A 21,537-nucleotide genomic window follows, 5' to 3' on the forward strand; every position below is an offset into this window, starting at 1 on the left:
GGCAGGCTGGGCAGAGGCTGGCACAACAGGGCTCTGCAGCATCACCCCAGCCTGGCTGCTGCCGGCAGCAAGGCAGAAGCAGAGCAAGGAGCCATGCTCAGAGGTGATGCTCAGCACACCGAGCACAAGGTCTGAAGAGCAAGTGAGCTCACGTCCATGGTGTATGAGAGGAGAGCACAAACAGAATAGGACCTATAGGCAAACATGGATGAGGTGCATTTCCCAGAGATATCCCAGCCATGAAGCAGAGTGGATAGGAAAGAAAGAGAAGCAAGAAACATGACAGATTAATGAACTGGGGCTGAAATATGGGACCAGTTATTTTAGAATATGCCTCCATATTCCAGGTGCTCTTCAAGTTTGTACAGTTTAGTTACTCTATTATGTAAAATTTAATTGCCTAAGAAACCTGTACATGCTCTCAGCAACCAAAGCAGAAGAGTCTTTTTCCTTCCTTCCTCCCTTTCTTCTTTCCTTCTTCCTTTCCTTCTTTCCTCCCTTCTTTTTTCTTCCTTTCTTTTTTAGGGAAGGGCTCAGAGGCAGTGTGATTAGAAGAGACCCTATGACACTTGCTTTGAGCTCTGATAGCATTTTCTGAGAAAAGCCCATCTCTTCTGACTGATCTGCAGAGACGAGAGGATCAAGCCTGATGCCGTACTGGGCAAGGAGCCTATTTGGCTGAGAGGGAGCTCCTCAGCAGGGCTGAATGCAGAAGGCTGTGAGCCATGTCCATGGGCAGCACTCATTCACTCTACATCTCACTCGGAGCATCCCTACTGCACTGCACTCACTCCATCCAGAACAAGAGGGGAATGCAGGCCTGATCCATCCTAGCAGAGGGCAAGCAAGAAGCTTCTGCAAAATACTGCAAAATGCTGCAGCCTTTTCCAACCTTAACGATTCTATGACTCTATACCAGTGAGCAAGGCAAGAGAAAAATGGCGTCTGCCCATAGTTTGGGTATTGGAACCCAGCACGATCTCTCCAGGTGGAGGAGGAGCAGAGATGCTTGGCCATCTCATCCTGCTCCCTTTGAGTGCTCACATGGCTGTGGAGCCTTCAGCTGCTGAAAGGCACTGCACTGAGCTGAGCTGCTGGGGAAATGTTGCTGCAAAGCCACTCATGCCCCACTTTGAGCTATCGGGCAGAGCTGGGCGTGCTGCAGAGCGATAGCATTGAGTAATCCCCTCAACAGACACTCAGCCTTGAAGAAGAAAAGCAACCAACAAAGGGATATTTAAGGTTGCTACTGAGCACTTAATATAGTTTATATTTACAGCTTAATGGCTTTTCAGCATCACTAACTTCCATTTCAACAAAAAGACTTCCACTGTATTGCTTCAGCTTAAGTGATAACTACATCTTCACATTAATAAATATTTTAAAACAGTGGAACTCTAAACTCCTCTGGCACAGAGCCGGCATCTGCTCAGCTGGAGCCTGCATTTGCACATGAGAGAGAACAGATGGAACAACGCCTTCCGGATCCCCAGGACCACAGCAGCAAGGAAGCTCTCCATCCCCATGATGGCATAGCTCAGCCTGTGGGAGACACTCCCCGTCCTCTACCTCCCAAAGGGGCCACCTTGTTGCACCCATACATCCCACCCTGAGCCCTGGGGGCAGTGTGTAGGACCCCTGAACTCTCACATGCACCCCAAAGTCTGCAAGGCTGGCAGATGGTTGCACAGGTCATGGTAGAGTGCTATTCCTCGCAATGATGGAGATGCCTAAAAGCTCCTTTGTGAGAGCATTCAGACACTTCAGCTCAGGAAACTGGAGGATCAGCTTACAGTAGGAGCAGATTCTTTCTGCAGCTCTCAGTCCCTGCATCACATTAGCTGCAGCATGGCTTTGTGCCACTTGTGTCATTTCGTTGCACTGGGGCTTGGCTTAGCCCTCAGGTGAGCTCGGTTCTCCCATGCAGACAGGTTCTGTGATTGAGAGCTGCAAGGAGAAAGCCAAAAAGCCAGCCAAAATTCATTCTCAGAAAGAATGGTTGGACACTGGCACAGCTGCCCAAGGAGTGGTGGGGTTTCTGTCCCTAGAGGTGTTCCAAAACCATGGAGATGTGGCACTGAGGGATGTGATCAATGGGCACTGAGGGCGCGCTGGGGTTGGGCTTGGGCAACTTAGAGGTCGTTTCCAACCTTTATGATTCTATGGTCCTAAAAGACACCCAGGCTTAAGGAATAATGCTTTACAAGCCTGCCTCATGCCAACAAAGCCATAATGGGCCATGGGCCACGTTGTGCTGAGGAGCACATCCTCTCCCTGCTCCTAAACACCGAATCCTGCACAGCTTCCTCAGCCAGGAGTGATGCTGTCCATGCTCACCCTATAGACCTTTCCAGATGTAAAGCTGCAAACGTGGCCTGCAGCTCATGGCCGTGCATCCCTCCAAGGGATCCCATTGCACAACTGTCACACGCACACTCACACACAAATGCTCCTCTGTGCACCCAGCAAGCAGAGCCATGGCTGGGAATAGCTGGTACACACCAAACAAAGAGTGGATCATCTCTGCTTCTAATCGCCTGGATGATTTACTACAGGAAGGAGGGCAAAATCCACTTTCTCATAAGGATCCAGTTCCATGAATGGCATTATGCCTCTGCTTGTATAGGAAATTTTACAAAGCTCAGTTGAAGGAAAACCCTGGCTTGTATGGTACAAGATAAGAAATCCTCAGCACTGACAAATGGATGCACCCATCTGCTGTGCATAGTATTATCTCTCTTCAAAAAAAAAAAGGGGGGGGGGGGGGGGGGAAGAGAGAAAAAAAAAAAAAAGAAAAAAAGGAAAGCAAAAAGTGGATTGAACTTTGGATGCTTTTCATTTCTCTGCAATGTGCAGCAAACTGTGATTCCTATTCATTAAGGGAGAAGATTGACATTCATTATAGTGTGCATTAAATTCCTCATTCTTCTGCTACCCTCAGAATTAGTCTACAGAGGGTAGTAACCAGTAATTTCTATATTGAATTTCTAGTAACTACAGTGGTCTTTTTCTTCCAAATAAGCATGGCAATTATAATAAGACACTCTTCCTCCAGAAAGAGTAAAACAGGCAGTGCCACCTGAAAGCTCTGTTGCTTTCCTTTACAGCTGCAGTTAGACAAGCAGCTCCTGAAAGCATTTGGGAAGAAAGCTCTGTACCCCAGAGCACAGAGGACTTGTGGCTCTCCCTCCCTCAAAATGTCTTCCAGCTGTGGTTGTATATAACCATGATACTGCCAGGCATGGGAAATGCATCAAGTCTATTGAGCTGGGGCAGGGAAGCCACAGGTGTGCATATATCCATCTCACAAGACCCAACATGCACTAGACCTTCCCAGCCAACATCTCTGCAGAGCAGAGTGAGCGGGGGCTGGCTCCCACATCACTTCTGTCCCCTCCTCAGGAGGATGCCAAGAGGGCGGTTGTATAATCAATGAATATACAGATGTTATAATTACAAAATAAATAAGATAGTTATGGCTAAGCAGGTTTTTATACCAAAAAAGATAGATAGAGTGCTTACCCTTACTCCTGCCTTTTGAAGGAGAACTCCTGGGATTACCCTGCACTGTTAACATTTGGAAGCAGGGCAATTCTTTCTGTAAGTTTTAAGGGGCATAATCTCATCACAACTCTGGACTTGGGTTCTCTATCCAGGAATCCACCTCCTTCTTGCATCTCTGTGTATTAACAACACCAGCAGCTCAAACCCCAGCATTTAATGGTTGGACTTGATGATCTTAGTGGTGTTTTTCAACCTGAATGATGCTGTGATTCTACGATCCTTCTGAATCAGAAAACATGAATATGGTGGAAGGCTCCACATAATAACACTGGTTTTAAGGAAGTTTGGTCACAAAGGGGCTCTCTCTGGACCTCAAGGTATCTGTGGTCAAGGAGCATGCAAAGCCCAGAGATGCCCTAATGATCACAGCAGTCCCCCAGGCTTTGGGCCAACAGAGCCCATTTTTCCACTGGCTCCAAAGCGCGCTCCAAACAAACCATTGCTGTGAGGGGATGACACTCTAAACCTGGTCTCCATTTGGATCTATTCTTCTCTGTGTACTTCATTTAGCATTTTTCAGTGCAGCATTGTTGCATAGCCTCGGAGCAGGCTGACTTTTGTAGATATATCTGGCACAGGGGCTTCAACCAATGTCCATTGGGTGACACAGAGCTAAGCACTCCCAAGTTGCACAGGACAGGGAAACCCATCCATGCACCACACTCATCTTTCCAACCACTTCAGATACACAAATGTGATGCCTTTTTTGGTCCCCAGGCAGCAAGCTGGCCAAACCAAGGGCTCTGGCAATAGCTTGAATGCTTAACCACCAGCAGTTTTCCTGTACAGAAAATCTTTGCTATACCATCTTTCTCCTGGGGAATGAGGATTCTAGGGGCAGCATCCTCCCCACCTCACCTCATAGCTCTGCATTTTGTGTGCCCTCATCCATTGCTCAGTCATTCTCCAGGGGACTGCTGTGTTTATATTTTATTAATTAAGGAGATTTTAATACACCTGTGATGGGTTTGTAATGTCTCTTATCTGAATTTACAGGGAGTTACAGAATACATATCAGAGCTTCGACGTTCTCTTAATTAGCACCCAAGCAAATAAGAGCATGCTAGATCTGGAGATCTTTGGGGCCTCATGCTCCCCATCTCAGAGCCACTGGTATGTAATTTCTGGGCACCTCCAGGGTATTTGTCATTGCTTTCCAAACCCTTATTTACTTTCCACTGTTTCCAAAAAGCCCTCCGGGAGCTGGGAAATGAATCCATTTTCCTATTGAAACCCATCACATGGACATTCTGCTTGTCTATTTTTAGGGATGCCTGTGAAGGCACTCTGCTCTGTGAGCTCAGGGTGCTGCTGGCCCAGAGTTGCCCACGCTGGCTGTTTTGGAGGGTGCTGCAGGAGAGCCCAGCTGCACACCTTGTTCTTTGGGAGCTCCTGCATTGCTGACCCCAAAGAACTTCTCCTCCACAGAGACAGCACTGGGATGTGCAATAACTCTGCAAAAAGCTGTAGGGGACACCTGCATCACAACCAGAGCCATGCACAGTGCTCTTCAGGTTTGTTCCACCTTCCCAAATCACTGTTGAGTTCTACAGCTGGCACAGCCCACATAGGTGGAATGGGAACATTGCAGAGAGGCACATCCTGACAGGAGCCAACAGCAGTAACAGAGCTGACGTGACAAGGGATGGTTTCAGCACGAATGGCCCAGCAAGCAGAGCAGAGCCCTCCTGGGACATGGAGATGGTCTTTGGTTATTCAGCCATGCTGAAATCCATCTTCCTTGCTCTGTCACTCCTGCCTGCGCTGTAATCACATCTTTGCTTTGCTCCATAGACACCTCCCAGGGGCAGCCTGGAAACTCAGCCCTCCAGTGTAGCGTCGGCCCAAGCTAGGATGGTCCCATCAGTCACTGCCAGCCACAGCACCTGGGATTCCCTTCAGCTCTGCACATCCAGACAGGCTGGGAGCTCCCTCCTGCAGCATCGCTTAGGTCACATCCCATAAGAGCTCCATGAGCTCCATCCCTCGAGGCAGAGGAACATCCCAGCACTGCTGACACTGCTGCCAGCTCCTCCCAACACCCACAACAGGGACAGAAGCTTTCTTACACCACCCAGGAGCCAGCTCAAGACACCCAGACTTGTTCCACCCATCGGGGCAGCTTCTGCTGGCAGTGAAGGCAGTGAGTATGGCAAGCTCCTGCTTGTGGGGAAGGTTCCCTGGGGAGCCTCCCCTTAACCCCCACAGACAGAGCATATGCCGACGATGTCCACTCCCCTACCAGCAGTCCCAGCTTGATGCCCTGAATGACATTTCCCAGGAAAAGAACAGCACAGTAAATTCAAAGGTTAAATTTGCATATTTCCCAGGGCTGCTGGGAAGAGCCAACCACTACTACTGAGATAGGCTGCTGCCAGCCTGCCATGCAGGGAACACCCGCCTTGCACCCGGTGGAGCTGCCCATGGGACCCTTTGCACAGCAAAACCCTTGTTCTGAGAGGGACGAAAGTGAAGGACCACAGCAGTGGATGAAGCTTTGGCCATGAATCTGCAGAAGGTCATTGAGGAGGAAGGCAGTGTTATCTGCCAGGAACAATCAGGGCTGAATGTGTCCTGGGAAGCAGCAATGGAGATGATTCTGTGCTAACAAGGAGAGAGAGCCTGCAGGCTGGTATTGCTGGATGCTTTCCTGAAAATATAAAGATCCAGCCTTTGCTGGATCTTCAGTGGACTTTCAGCAGGACCTTGTGGAAGGCAGCTCCAGAGTTCTCCCTCGCTAGCTAAACGCTCTCCCCCTAAGCTACACTCTGTTGTACCAGAAGGAAAAGCCAAGCTATCATCCCCATGCCATTTGTCACCATGCTTTCTCCTGGATGCTACAACCTCTTTCCTCACCAGCTCCAACCCATTGGGCCACACAGGCCAGCTCAGCCCACCCTGCTGCCCCTGCAACAGGCAGTTGCCCCAGCACTTCATGCATCCAGGCACATGTGCACTCTGTGATGGGCATTTTGGTCTAACAACCACACACCCTGTCTAACAATCCAGAGGCTACTTGGCATAAATGACAATTCCTACTCATCACCTTCTTCCCCAGGCATGAGAGCTTTGGGGAATTGGGTGGAGGGAGCTGCTGGGGTAGGTGGGTTGCAGCTGGAGCCAAAGCTTGGCTAAGGCCCTTCTGCAGGAGCTGCTGGATTGCGCAAAGCTCTGCTCCTCTCCTTTACCTCTGTGCAGGCTTTGACACTTGCAACAAGGTGTAATATTCCTCACCGTGTCATTTAGCTCCTATCACATTGAGACATTCCTGTGCCATCATTGTCTCCAATTATCACTTCCCACCTCTCCTCGTGCCAAGTGGCAGGCTCGTCCCTTTCACTCACAGCATCCCTCAGCATTGCAGAGAGCCTGTGCTGCTCCAGCCCTGCATACACAGAGAGCTCATATATTCAGCAGCCCAGCACTGTGCCCCTCAGGCTCAGAGCAACAGGACCACAGATTGTCCCATCTCCTCCCTGGGGGCTGTGCCCTGCAGTCACACACTGGGGCAGCATGTCAGGTGCTCGGCGATCTATCTGACAGCAAAGCTGCACCCCGTGCCCCAGCCTCGTGCTCTGCCTGCATTGCAGCAGATGGCAGCGGGTGCCCCATTCTCACCCCTGTGCTTTTTTAGGAGTTTGGGCAAGGGGGTCACATTCAGACAAGCAACAAAGCCTTTGCTTCAGGAGTACAGGAACAAAATAGAAACGCTCAGAAACTGTGGCTGACACAGCCCAACACATCCATCTCAGCTGCAGCAAGAGGAGGGAGGGGGCTGCAGGTGGGGAAATGGGCCCATGGCATGTGGAGAACTGCATTGGCTGGCATCCGTGGGGTGCTGGCCCATAAACACACACAGAAGGCACTGAACACATCAGAGAGGTGGGATCCCCTCCAGCAACAAAGGAGGAGATCAGCACAGGGAGCTCACCCAGCAACTGCTAGGGGAAATGCTCAGTGCAACCAGAGCAGGAGAGGTGCACCTTGGGGAGAGGTGAGCCCTGCCCCAGCACCCAAGCACTTCTCCATCAGTGCATCAGGTCAAGCACTCCCAGGCTTCCCGTAAATCCAAGGTCCTCAGGAAGTGACCAAGCAAACTGCTTTCAAGAAGACTTTGTCCCTGCAGCCCAGCTGGCCACCCTGAAGCGTAGGATTAATTGTAAGCCTAGCAAAACACTAGGAAAGCCAAAAATAAATACAGCGAAAGAAAAACATTTCCCACTGGAAAGCCATGGCCAAGTAAAGTCAGTCTCTTCTGGGCTGGTTCCCAGGAGGCAGCTCAGATTCATTTATTCTGCCACTCATATAAATGTCTCTCTTTGGCTGTGCAGCTCCCTCAGTGCTGCCTTCCAACCTGGGAGAACAAGGGCCCCTTTTTCTCACTCAGCACCAATCTCTGAGCAACTGAGCAGAGCCCAGGCAGCCCCAGCCCCAGGAAAACTGAAATAGTGGTTGCTGAGCTGGGGATGCCATTTAAGCAGCCTGCTGCCCACCTCACTCCTGCTGGGTTCAGCTGCATGCAGCCACCACCACTCATGGCATCCTTGCGGCACCGTGTTCTCCCACCATCCATCACTGTGCACGTGGTTAGTGTCAGCGTTCAAGACCGTAAGCTGCTGTAATTACCATTATTACTTCCTCCCCCCCCTCCCTTCACGACACATTAGCTGCAAATTGAGAGAAGAGGGAGGGAGGGAGGAAGGGAGAGAAGTCCCTGAAGTTGATAAATCAGCTGCTGGCAGAGGAACGATGCCCACACCTCAGTGCACCCCAAGTGACTAGGAACAGAATGAAGGACAGCAGAAATACAAGTGCCCATGTGGAGATAAAACAGTTACCCTTTGTGGTGGCCAAGAGCCAGTGGTCCCATAGAGGCCCAGCACTGTTGTCAGCAGTCATGCTTCTCTCAGGTTGAGAGGTGATGGTATTAAGTTGCATCAGGAGAGGTTCAGGTTGGATGTTAGGAAACATTCCTTCTCCAAAAGAGTGGTGATGCAGTGGCACAGCTGTCCAGGGAGTGCAGGGGTCACCATCCACAGGGGTGTTCCAGAACCATGGAGATGTGGCACTGAGGGACATGGGCAGTGGGCACGGTAGGGGTGGACTGGGGTTGTGCTTGGGGATCTGAGAGGTCTTTTCCAACCTCAATGAACCTATGGTTCAGAGGAAGATGTCCCACCCAACTCTGTGGAAAGGAAACTACCAAATCTTTCAGACTGGGGCACTGAAGACTCTCCCCAGCCCCAGGACAGCCATTTCCAGAGCATCTCAAGCCCGGTGCACCCTACAGCACACAGAGCTGCTCTGCTGACACCCAGGGCTGCATCTCCCCACAGGCACAAGGGATGCCTGGATGAACAGGAGTGGAAAAGTCCCATGGGTTTGAAGGCTGCTGGATCTACAAAAAGACTGCTGACCTGAGGACATTTGCAATGAAACCAGAAAGCTTCCACATCACTCTGGACAGACAGCTCCCAAGCACCCCGCAGACCAGGAGGTGGATGCTCTTGCACAGCACCAAGGGAGGTGGGGAGCAGTAAATAAAATCCTCATGGCGTTACCCAGCCAACAAAACGGGCTGCTGTCAAATTGCTGGGAAGCTGTGAAAGACAGGAGCGTTCCCAGCGCTCACGCTAATGCCTTTCCTCTGAAGGGAAAGGGACAGACAGCCCTCTAGTGTAAAGCCAATGCTAACCACGTCAGCACGGCAATAGGAAGCATCAATCACACTGGCCACACACACTTGGAAGAGCCCTTGGCTAGAAGCAAGGAAAGCCAAATCCAGGTCCTGCAAAGGTTTTCCCCATCCCCCTCCTCCTGCTGTGCATTTAAGAGTCAAGCTGGGTTGGCATCCCCTTCCCACACACGTCACTGTGCATCACACATGGCCCCAGCCATCACTCACAGCTTTAAGAAAAGCACCCAATTAAAATCAGTATTTAAAGTCATCAAACAAGAGCGCACAAATCTTAACAGCCACACAATTCAATCTGACATAACGACGCAGGGTGCGGAGTCAAGAGCTGCACCGGAGCGCCGAGAGCGAAGTTCTGCCCACCGTATTCAAAATTTAATGAAAACACACCAATTTTAAACACTTTCCCAAATCCAGCTCACAAAAGCTGTCACTTTGATGGGAACGGTCCCAGCCTCAGCCTCATCAGTCACTTTTACTTCCTCCTTAGTAGCTGAAGACGCAAATGAACTCCCAGCAAACTGCACAGCTTCAGGAGAAGAATTTAGCAGCCAGATGGTTCTAGCAAAAGATTCATTCTTGGGGAAAAGAAGTGAAATTTAACCGGTTTCCCCAGTGGGCAGCACACAGGAGAGAATCTGCCACATCAGTAAGCAAAGCTGAACCACTACTGCTGTTGTTGTTGCTTCTGCTGTATCAATGACCCCCTCTTCCCAGACAGTCATGTAAATTATAATTATCGCTAATAACGGATCAGTTCGTGCACATCCATGCAAGGCTCTATAATGATCCCTTTTCTTTTTTTTTGAGGGCAGAAAAGAAAGCACCACATTCGAACACACAAACATTCCTTTGTTTCCAGTGGAAGGTCAGTGGAAGGCAATGAGATGAAAGAAAACACCGTCCTTAGAAAGGCAACAAATGCAAAGAGCCATCTGAGGGATGCACCCAGTTCCTCTGAGATGGAACAAAGCTGTGACTGCCTGGAAACTCCCATCCAGGCAGTGAACCTCACTCTGCCCATGAAACACCTCTGTTTTCCCTGTGCTTTATCTCACTTCTACATGGAATTGCAGATGTGGATGGGAATCAGTCATTTGAGGCATAGCTGGCAGCAAAGGCTCTCCAGACCTTTGAGGAGATGTCCACAGATGAAGTACAGAAACATGCAGTGCAAGCAAGGTTTTCTGAGTCTAGATTCCAGGAAGCAAACAGCATCATTTAACAAAAGGACTTTGATGACTCAAGGATGTTAGTGGCAAAGGGGACAGAGGTATCCCATGTCAAAGGCTGGTTTCTTCTTAGCTGGAATTTGGGCAGAAGGAGAAGCCAACAGCAGAGGAGAGTAAGGTGTTTGGAGGGTAATCCTGGATTTCCTCAAGGGTTTCCAACCCACAGCTAAAGAACACTTGAGCACAGCATGGAAATGAACCATGGACCCCAAACTGCGTATGAGCAAATGGTGGCTCATTGTAAATAAGGCAGGTGCACCCCAGGGGATGCAGGCCCTGATGAGACTTCCAGAAATGGCACTAAAAATCACGATATGCAAGAACTTCCTTGCTTCCAAAACTCTCAAGTGTTTTTGCACGCTCTTGTACGATGCTTTGACTTCCATTGGCAGCTCCAGGAAGGAAGGCTATAAAATAAAACAAAGCACTTCTCTAATCCCCTGATTCCAAGAGCAGAGAGACAGTAAATACTGCAAAATGTGCTGGTGCTGATGTTTGGCTCCAAGCTGCAATGCTAAGGCAACGAGGAAGGCCAGAGTGGAGAGAGAAACCTGCAGCACCAGCCCTAAGGAGAACACCATCCATCTTGTGTCCTGATGCCGTGTCACTGCTGCCTGGACCCGAATGCTTCAGCTCAGGGCCGACCTCTGTGTGCACTCTGGGCCCCCTGGGAGATAGCTCAGCATCACTTTCCCATTGTTAGAGCTGGAAAAGCTGAGCAATCTGCTCAAGGGCACAGAGAACTCAAAAGCAGAACTTGGAGCAGGGTGCAGAAGCCCGGACCTCTGTGAGGCAAGGGAAATACGGACAAAGTCCATACATGCCACATGCAGATGCTTTCTGCCTCAAATCCAGGCAGGATTTCCATGTGTGCTGCAAACACACTATAGGAAATAACCACTTTGAAGCCTCCCTGCTCTGAGTCATCACTGAACACCTCCATAGGAAAAATCACCCAAACCTTGTGCTGCTGCGTGCAGCTGTAGCTGTAAGCTGTGAGTTTGCATACTGTAGCAATTATTTTGGCATTTCTATGCCAAAAATGGGAGGATCCACCCTTTGCTTCTTGACTTTTCAGTGTAGTTTTCTCCCTTTTCCTTCAGCCTCTGGAAACCTCCAGGAGTTGCAACCATAGCAAAAAGGGAAGGAGAGGTTGGGCTCTGTGGACCACAAGCTCCCACCTCCCTCCCACACATACAGTACACAGACCCAATTGGCTCCAGGTTACAGCAGAAGGATGGGAGGGAGAAACCCTGGTGCAATTCCCAGCCCTTGCAGGCACCACAATGCAGTGCTGCAATGGTACAGGATGCTTCTGCTTCCTTGTGTGTGCGTCTCCTGGATAAACAAACCCCTTTAGGAACATCAAAAGAGGCACTTGGCACTCTGAGAAATGTCTTAATGAAGGTGACGGCAGCGTGGAGCGTTGCAAATCCAAGGCAAGAGAGCACATGCTTAATTAGACTGACTCCTTTCTTCGCCCTTCGGTTCTGCTTCCCATGGCCTCAGCCTCCCCACTGGGGAACGTCCTGCAGCACGGCCGAGCCACACACAGTGGGCACAGCAGCCACAGGCAAGCTCAGCACAAGGATTAAAGCTCAGCTCTTCACAATCTTCCTTGTCCTGCTTTGTGCAGAGGCTCTGGCTCAACCCATCTCCCCTCTCCCTCCTCCTCCTCCCCTCCTTTTGGGGCTTGGACTGGGGAGGGAAGGAGGATGCTGCGCTTTCGGAGCAGGCAGCAGCTCCATGCAGCAGCATCATTGGGTATGCAGGGCCCATGGCAGCATGCCCGGGAGCTGGGATCCGGAGCATCCTTCCCTTCTCTGCCCTCATTTCAGTCTCTCTCACTGCTTCTGAGCCAAAATTCACAGAGGTGCTGCTGGATTTGCCGATTTTACTCCCTTCCTCCCCACAGCCACCACTTCTGCACCTTTATGAGCTGCCAACATAGTTGCCACTATGCAAAGCCCAAAGCACCCAAACATGGGATGCAGGTAATTAACAAAGAGCAAGGCTTGCAAGGACAGGGCTGCCACATTCCCCACGTTCTGGTCAGCAACACAAACACCTGCTGCCCACAAACCACAGCAGTGCAGAGGGCAGCAGCAGCTCTCACTGCTTCCAATTCCCTTATTTTCCGGGCCAGCTTTCTCTTAGAGGGGAAAATATCACCAAACCAGCAGAGACACAACCACATCTGCCCTGACACAACCTCACAGCATGGAGCAGCACAACGGCACCTCGATATTTGGGCTGTGATATTCCACTTTAAAAAGCCTCTCAGAACACATCCACGGATGGACCCACAGAACGTTGGACCGAAGCATTGTGCTGCCCGGTGGGGAAGAGGGAACAAAGCTCAGGAAATGCTGAGGCTCCTTGAAATGAATGAACAAAGTACAGAAAGGAAATATATAAAATAATGCACTGGTGAATGGTGTCTTCTCTCAAGGAAAAGAAGGAACTGCTGCTGCATCTCCAAATAAATATTCTCTAAGCTTGGTGTAAGTTCTTATACTACAGGATTTTGTAATGCATAAGAAATCCTATTTAAAAAAAAAAAAAAAAGATAGAAAGAAAGAAGGAAAAAGCTTGGAAAAAATCTTTCAATATAAATAAATTGTGTTAATAAAGCAGTAAGTGCTGAGAACACCAGGTGAAAGCTCTGCCTCTAACTGCCCCTGGTGGCTATTTCTGGCTTACAAAGCACTCGGAGCATCCTGGCAGCCCGCAGTGGGAAACATAGCCCAGATGCAGGAGCATGGTCACTCATCCAAACAGCGTCTCCTAAGGCTTATAAGGACTTCACAGTCACACCTACCAGCAACCCATAGCCTCTCATAAGCAGTAGGAAGAGAAAAAAAAAAATTGAAAAAAAAAAATAAAAAGTCAACCCCCTGAAAGCTTTGTTCTATAAATAAAGCTGTTGTAACACGGGTTTTGTATTTCATTATCTTCGGTAGCAGCTGGAAATACAGGAAAGTCACGGTGCAGAGACAGCACTGCAGCATCACAGAGTGCCCCAGTGCTGCACCACACCCATCACCCATCACCTGGGTACCACTGCCAGCATCACAGCAGGCAGCCATGGGGCTCAGATCAACCAAAAGCCTGTAACACATAGCAAAGGGATGCCGGCATCTCAGCATCACCCAAGGGCCCCGCAGGCTGACACCACAACCAGCTCCCCCCTGCTCCTCCCCAAGGTGTTTGCTGAACAGAAAGCAATTGGTCATTATGGAACTTGAAAAGGAGCCCTCCGAAAGAGGTGGTGTGTATGGAGCAGAGCTGGGGAGCATCCTTTCGACCGGCGTCAATGAATGAGCTGGAGTGCTTTCCAAAAAGAAAAAGAAAGCAAATCAAAATGAAATGCAAAAAAAATAAATAAATAAATAAATAGGGTATCTTTGATGGAGAAAGGAAGCGGGCAGGAGATGGCACACATGGGAAAGGGACTCCATGCAGCTCTGCGTGGCAAACGCTCCCCCATCCAGCAGCCTGGGCAGCCAAGGAGCTGCTACGAGGGGCTGATGGCTCGAGTTCAGTATTGCAGCCCTCGGGCTGGGTTTCCAGCAGCACACCTGGGGACGCTTTTCCAAGCGGCCCGAACCTGAGAGCCTGTGTTCCTCCGAAAGCAGGTCTTCATGTCGGGTTTCACCCGGAGGGACTGCAAATGGGATGGGCGAAGCCACGAGCTTACAGAGGTGCATCCCCTCACGGGGGGCTGCAGCCCGATCCGTCCGCACCGGCAACTGAAAAGCAAAAGGGCCGCTAGAGCAGACGGAAAAGGGAGATCTGCAGCGAGAGGAGGCTGCTCTGCCGGGCTTCTCCACGAGCTACTCTCGCTGCTGGGCACCGAAGCGGGCGGGGGTCCCTTAGAGAGGGGTCAGCCCCGTGCACATCCCCGGTCTCGGGGATCTCGCAACCTCCGCCAACTTCCCCGGCCGGAGGCACCCGCAGCTCCTCCGCAGCATCGTCGGGAGCGGAGCATCGCTCCTCGGCAGCCCAGAAAGGAGCGGAGGAAAAGCCGGGCTGGCTGCCTCCGCCCTCCTCTCAGGCTCCGCCGTTCCGGCCACCTCCCCCAGCAGCACGGGCTGCGCCCCGGTGGGAGGCAGCCTTGAGAGCAGAGGATGCCGCTTTTTCCCCCGGCCCAACCTCCTTAACACTTTGCCTGCCCCAACTTCGGGGGGAGCCCGGCCGCACCGAGGCGGGGGTACAGAGGGCAGGAGGGGCCTCAGACCGCAGCTCACAGCCGTGTTACCCCCATCCAACCCGGCCTCAGCCTCCGCTCACCCCTCCGCCTCTCCCGAGCCCAGAGAGATGCGGACCCCCAACCGGTGGGCTCCGGCCGCGCTCCCCCAACAGTGGGACCCGGCCGTTCCGACGAAGAAAGTTGCAGGCAGGGAAGTTCCAAGTTCGCACCGCACCGGGGGATGTGGCCACCTCGCTCTGCCCTGCCCTGCCCTGCCCTGGGGAGTCTCGGTAGGGGGGGGTATCAGGGGGTGGGGGGACGCACCTACCTTCAGCTATCGCCCTCTTCATCTTAGGGGTCGGGAAAGGCACGTCTGGAGGCGCAAAGTCGAGCGGCGGCGGTACAATCCTTGAGAAAGCGGAGCAGGTCCTCGTGCAAAAACTTCAGCCCGAGCGCGGAGCGGAGCGCGGGGAGGGGGCTCTCCCTGTGCCGGTGCCCTCGCTCATCGGGGGAATGAGCAGCCCCCGAGCTGGAGTCAGCATCCAGGCGAGGCTCCCCCTCCCTCCCTGCCCGCCCGCCTGCCTCCTCCCTCCGTCCTCCCTCCCGCCCGCCGCACGCACGGGGCCGGGGCCGGAGCTGCGGCGGATCCCGCGGAGGCAGAGCCGGAGGCGGCGGAGGGGAGCGCGGAGCCTTGCAGCGGCGGATCCCGGGAGCGAGCGAGCGGGGCGCGGGGCTTGGAGAGGCGATGAATGTTTTATGGGATCATGTGGTTTGACGTGAGAGGAATCAGCCTAGCTCGGATTTACTGGCTGGAGGAGTGAGAGGGAGGACGGGGGAGACGGGCACGGGATGGAAGGAAGGAAGGGAGGGAGGGAGGGGCCGCTCCGGGGGCAGCCGGAGCCTTTCCGACGGCGGCGGGTCCCCGCGGTGCCCGGGCAGGGCGGTGCGGGGCCGGGAGGCTCATTCCTGGAGGAGAGGTGCCACCTAAAGGATGCCGCTGATAGGGCCGGCCGGGCGGCTGCGGGCATCGGGCCGGTCGCTCCCCCGCCTCCAACCGGCAGCATCTCCGGGAGCCGCCCGCAGCCCGCAGCGCACGGCACGGGGCTCACGAAAGGATCCGGGCGCTCCCGAGCCGGCTCCCATCCGGGCAGGTCGCGGAGGCACACGGCTCGGCTCTGCCGCAGGGCCCGCTGCCGGGGTTCGTTTCTGTTGCTGTGGGGTCACTGCGTTCCCCGGGGAGGCCCAGAGAAGGCAGAGTCCGCATCTTCACCCCTCCACCTCTACCCGATTTCATCCCACCCGTGTGCTTTTGGGATCGTTTTCCTGCTTGATGCAAGGAGAAGAGCTTACCTCGGTTTACCTAAAAGCATAATATTTACACTGGTTGGAGATGAAACAAAGTGAAGGTGGTTTTCTATCCTCATCCCTCTCACTAGTTTCCCTGTCCTGGAGCAGACAGTGCTTACTGCACAGGCAACTCCCATCTGCAGCTATCCTGAGGAGCAGGAAGCCAGATCTCATTAAACTGAACTCATTTGCTCAATGGGCAAAGGAGACAGGAAGGATGGTGCCAGAAACAGCAGAACGTTTTGAACATTTTGAACAGGAAGACATGGTGGCTCTGGCTCTGCTAATGGGAGGTTTCAAACTGCTACCTGTACATATGCATGTGTGTATATATATATATATATATATATATATATATACATATAGATATAGGTAGCAGTTACCTATATATGTAGGGGTATGTATGCTATTGAATATTCATATCTCTCTTATGACTTGCCACCTTTATCTTGGCCATCTCCACAGCTGCTTGCACCCAGGGCTTGTGCTGCAACCACATTCTTGAAGGTCTACCCAGTTTTCTCTGTAGGTATGGTATCAAATGAGTCAGGAAACTGGTACAGTGTCTCCTCTCAGCCAAAGACCTTCAATGCCTGCAGTCATCTGTGGAGAGAGAGAAGAAGAAAAGAAAAAAAGAAATGCAACCAAAGGAAAGTTCAATTGGGCATCTGAGCCAGCTGGAGGGCATTTATTAAGAGTGGACTCTAATTAGGCAAGCAGCCTCAGCTGTCCACAGGCATCTGGGTTGTGTGCCTTCCAGATGTCTTCTAGATACCTTTTGCTGTCATTGTACCCATCATCCACAAGCAAAGTGTAAATGTGGAGCTGGGGAAAGGTTCCCTTTGGGAACAGTGTCAGATCATCAGGTCAGCTGCAGCTGGCAGAGCTATGTAGGGATCCCTCAGACGGTCTCAGGGACTGCAAACAGAGCAGTATATCTTGGCCAAGCTGTGGGAATACAGCTTTATTTTTTACAGTGCCTGGGGCTGTTTGGCACCATGTCATCACCAAGTCATAGAAGTGCACAAAGCTGGGGAGGTTCTGAAGTAGCTGTCATGTTCTGTTGCAGTTCAAGATTTAGAGGCCAAGGTAGGACCCTGAGCACCAGACAGCCTACAGTATGGCTCTTCTCCAGAACCTACCTCACATGCAGGTCTTTCAGGGCACCAATAGATAGAGATGAATCTGGCTTTCCTCAAGACGAGACAGAGCCTCCCAAATGTAAATGTAGCCCCATTCTTATGCAGTAACACTCACTGTTGGAGGCTTAAGTTTTGGGGACAGCTGGGGAACAGCTGGAAGCAGGATGTGCTTTGAGGGATGTCCTCACTTTGACTTTGGACAAAATCATCCTGTGCCAGGACTAGATGTGTGGGGTCCTGGGGGCAGCTCCCTCCCCAGCTTGGCTCAAAGGCAGGGCATTGCCTCCATCCCATCCCATCCCATCCCATCCCATCCCATCCCATCCCATCCCATCCCATCCCATCCCATTCTTCTCTACTCAACTTGCTTTGCATACCATTTCCTCTACTCATTCTGCATAAGGACAATCTCCAGCTGTACTCCTGCCCATGTCGACTCCCAACCTGCACCCAATACAGTGCATGCTGCCCAACCCCACCCTGCACCATACAGCCCCTCTCTTCTCTGCCTGTCCTGCACACATTGCCCCAAAATTTTTGAGAACATGCTGTCTAGGGAGTGCTGTGCTCTCAATTTCTAACCCTCCTGGCTCAGATGGAACCATGGCCTATTTAGCAGTTTGCTGTCTCCTTTGGGTCCTGTGACAGGTAGCAGATCTGCCCTGAAGAAGCAGATGAAAGAGTTTTAGGTCTAAAGGAAAGGTGAATTCTGGCAGTAGACACAGAGTCCTTCTGCTTTCTGCTGGTAGCATGCTTTGTTGATTTTTGGACATCTGGGGAGGCGAGGAAGGATGATCCCACCCTGCCCTACTCTTTCTTCAATGACAGTCCAGCTCCTGCAAGTCAGCAATATGCTGCTTCTCCTTGTTAACACACCTCCAAGCACTCGTGTTTGAGTAGTGCCCTCTGACATTGCCATCCCAAGCAGTGCATTGGGAAAGAGGGGTCGCCTACATGCAGAGCATGAAGATCACTGCAGATAAAAGGACCTTGGAGCTGGAATTGTCTGGGGGAGAGCAGGAAAGTGAACACAGGCAATGAAGGAGTTAACTGAAGCTATAGTCACAAGGCCAAAAATTACAGGTTCTAACACCAAGGCAGCAGGTTGTATGCGGCTGTTTGGCTGACATTTCTGAAAGGTTAATCTTGAAGTGGAGAGAGCACATCCACAGAGTGCTGGGCCTGACTTTTCTAGCAGATCCCTGCCCCACTTTGGGCTGGTTTAAGACCCAACAGTCTGTAGCACACAGGACACCATGAAGGAACGTGGTGGCTGTGACCCTGGCATGCAAAGTGGTTCACCCTAGTGCCAGCTGGCTTTCCAGTCTCATGTTATAAGACACAGGAGGATCTTCCCTCTGTGCCTGGTGGACATTTGTGCTTTCCATTTCCCAACATGGCTAAGCACTGTCTAGCAAAGAGAAAGAGCCTCCCAAGCAGGCGATCTCCTGGGAGATATGAGGTGGCTCGCAATTACAGCGTGAGGAGTTCTGTGCAGCTCATTTGCAGCTTGGAAAGGAGCCAGTATTCACTCAGATCAAGAGACACCTTGCTTTGACTGGATAATTACAAGATCGTCTCTACCTAGCTCTTAATCACATGTAGATCAGTTCTCTTCCTTTGGATCGTGAGTATTGTTTGCAAGGCTTTGACTAGCTGCTTGCTCACTCATGTGACCACAGTGGCTGTAGCACATTTGGGGCAAATTCCTGGGTCTGAAGGTGATGAGAAGAAGGGTGGAGAGCCAGAAGGGGAAAATCACATTTTAACACACGTACCAGGGGAACGCAGCACCTGCACAGTGTATTCCCATTGATCGTCTATGCACTGAAGTCCTCTGCAACTCAAGAGCTCCCTAGGGCTGGGCCCTGCTACCACAAAGAACCATTTGGGTAAGAAGCTTTCCAGTTTTCACTTTCGCCTTTGCAGTGAGCACAGATTGCTCACTACCTGCGTCCATTTGTATAGCAGGAGGACAGTGGGTCGGATGGAGCAAAGTGGCCTCTGACATCCCAACAGTGCCCCGAGGTTCCTTGACATGTTCCATGTTCTTCTTGCCCCCGTATCCATAGGTGGACACCCATCCTATTTTCCTTTGACACTTGGAATACATAATCTTAGTGGTCCTTTCCAACGGTAATGATTCCATGACTCTCACTGCAGAACCCTTCTGCCACTTCCCAGGCATCCAGACTTGGCCCAGGAGCAGCTTCACAGTATGACCTTTGCCTGGCTTGATCCACCCAACCCCACCCCATCTCTGTCAACTGTCTCATCTCCTCACCAGATCACTTTAGTTCAAGAAAAGGCATTGAATATCTTTATTGTTCTTACATGCCTTGTTGTGTTTTTTTGCTCCTACAGCCATGAAAAATGTACCAGAGCCTTGCAGTGCCTGGATGGATAAGGCAGAGCGAGAATAGCTTCCCTTCTCTCAGTGCATCCAGCCCCTGCCATAGGCAGTGATTCCCCATGGATGCTGCCTCTCCCAGGAAGGTGAATTATGAGCCTCATCGCTTCTGCTTCGTGATTTCTCTTGGATTTCAGACTTCTTCTGCCTCAGCAATAGGGTCGGCTTGGACGAGTCTCTCCTGTAAATCATCTCAGCTCTCGCTTCAGCCTGACACATCAATCCCTTCTCGTCATGCAGCAAAAGGTTCCCACCTGGTCCTGGCAGTGCTGCCGAGACTGGGACATGCCAGGAATCCTTCAGCACCTCTGTAGGGCTCATCCAGGCATCTCTCACAGACAGCTGCTCGAATTCAGGTCTCAGGGAGACTTAGCTGGATGAGAGCTTGCACGTGGCTCGGAGCTGCCCCAAGCTTACTCTGCCCTGACTGTGAAGCAACTGGCAGTGCTGGAAAGCTTTGAGGAAAGGGAAATGCAAAGCCTTAAGAGATGTCTTCCAGTGACTTCCAGGCCAAACAGTTGATTCAGAACAGGGACTTCATCATGGACCTGGGTACAGGTGGGCTCTGCAGAGAAAGACTCTGCATCCCCAGTATCTAGCCTTATCAAGGTCTGCCACTGGATTTCTGATCAGGGTGTAGGTTTCTTTCCCTCTGAATACAGGATAGATAGGATTCAAGACTGCAGTGACCAAGGAGTAGGAACACTCCTGAGAGCAACAGATGAAACATGACAGCTCCATCACAGCCACACCAGAATGACTCAGCTGGGGTCACCCCCAGGCCCTATCACTGCTCACAAGTCAGAAATTCAGGAGCTCTGCTGTTCCCAGCTCCACCACATGGATGGTGTGGGCTGCAGCTCATATGTTCAGTAAGTGGGTCAGCCTTTTGTTTTTCCCTCCGAGCTTGCTGAGCATTGTCTCTCTGCTTTGAGACAGCGAGATACAGTTCTTCTACAATTATTGTTTGCTTGTTTTGATTTGTTTCGAGTTTAAGTTTATTCTTTTTGATTCCTACTCGCTTTGTGTTGCTGGGTGTCCCGGCTGGGGCAGCTGTAAGAACATACAAGACGGCTGCTGGAGAGCACTGGCAGAAAACAAACATCTAGTTCCTGATTAGGAGCATCTGCCCTTAAAGCCTGATTCTAAACGTCACGTATATTTCGTGGAGGAATGAGAGCATGGCAGTACCACATGACCATTCAAAACATCTCTGATTTCAGATCTGCAGTACTCCCAACAGAGTTAGCAAATGAGTTGCAGACTGGGAACTATCTGCAAATAGTTTCCAATAATGAATTGAGGTGCGAAAGCTGCAATCTGCTCCTAGACAATCTGTAAACAGAGGGAAGCAAAAATTCACCAAAATAAATTATTCATTTCAGATTACTCTCTTAGCTCATGCCTTAACTTGAAACCCTCCGGAGCCGGCAGTTATTTCCAGAGATGCTCCTATATCTGCAATGTAAGGGGCAGACACAGCGATGGTGAAGCACAAAGGGGTGTCTTGTCACTCTTTGGCCAGAACTCATCCCTTCCAAGTGATGTGACTTTGCTACCAAGCATGAACCAACTCCAAGAGTTATCCAGAGATGGTGAAGGCAAGGCTTTTGAAGGCTAAAAGTTGAACTCTTTGCCTAACCCAGTTGCCATCATTAGGCAGAGATGGAGGAAACGGCCCTCCTGGAACAGGAATTGAAACAGATGAGATGGGGAAAAGAGGGGGAAGGACCAAACCAAATGGGGCATGGGGGTTGTAGAATGTCGGTGTGGCAGTCCTGGATAAGGCACGTGTGCTGGATGGTGGAGCCCACCTGTGAGATGAAGCAGAAACTGCACCCAGTCGTCCTCTGGAATGTTTCCAAAAAGCCATAGAAGAATAAATCGGCCCTTCTTAAGAAGAGTGAATTCCTGAAGAGTAACTTCAGGCTTCATGAGAGCCCAAACCACTGACC

At 51.2% G+C, this 21,537-nt stretch overlaps 1 protein-coding gene across 1 annotated transcript in view; it reads right to left on the minus strand.

The window, feature by feature from the left end:
• The window catches only part of LOC122165754 (reticulon-4 receptor-like), a 62,931-nt gene extending 46,984 nt beyond the window's left edge, over positions 1–15,947 (minus strand). Inside the window, exons 1-2 of the mRNA XM_042829069.1 lie at positions 15,793–15,947; positions 15,012–15,091 (exon numbers count right to left, since the gene is read on the minus strand). Of these exons, the coding sequence (XP_042685003.1) occupies positions 15,012–15,091; positions 15,793–15,947 (235 nt within the window). The remainder of the gene's footprint in view (positions 1–15,011; positions 15,092–15,792) is intronic.
• Positions 15,948–21,537: the final 5,590 nt, after the last annotated feature.

This window comes from Centrocercus urophasianus, unplaced genomic scaffold (genome assembly GCF_019232065.1).
Source record: "Centrocercus urophasianus isolate 14NV4802_14NV808 unplaced genomic scaffold, USGS_Curo_1.0 seq_30, whole genome shotgun sequence".
Classification (NCBI taxonomy): domain Eukaryota; kingdom Metazoa; phylum Chordata; class Aves; order Galliformes; family Phasianidae; genus Centrocercus; species Centrocercus urophasianus.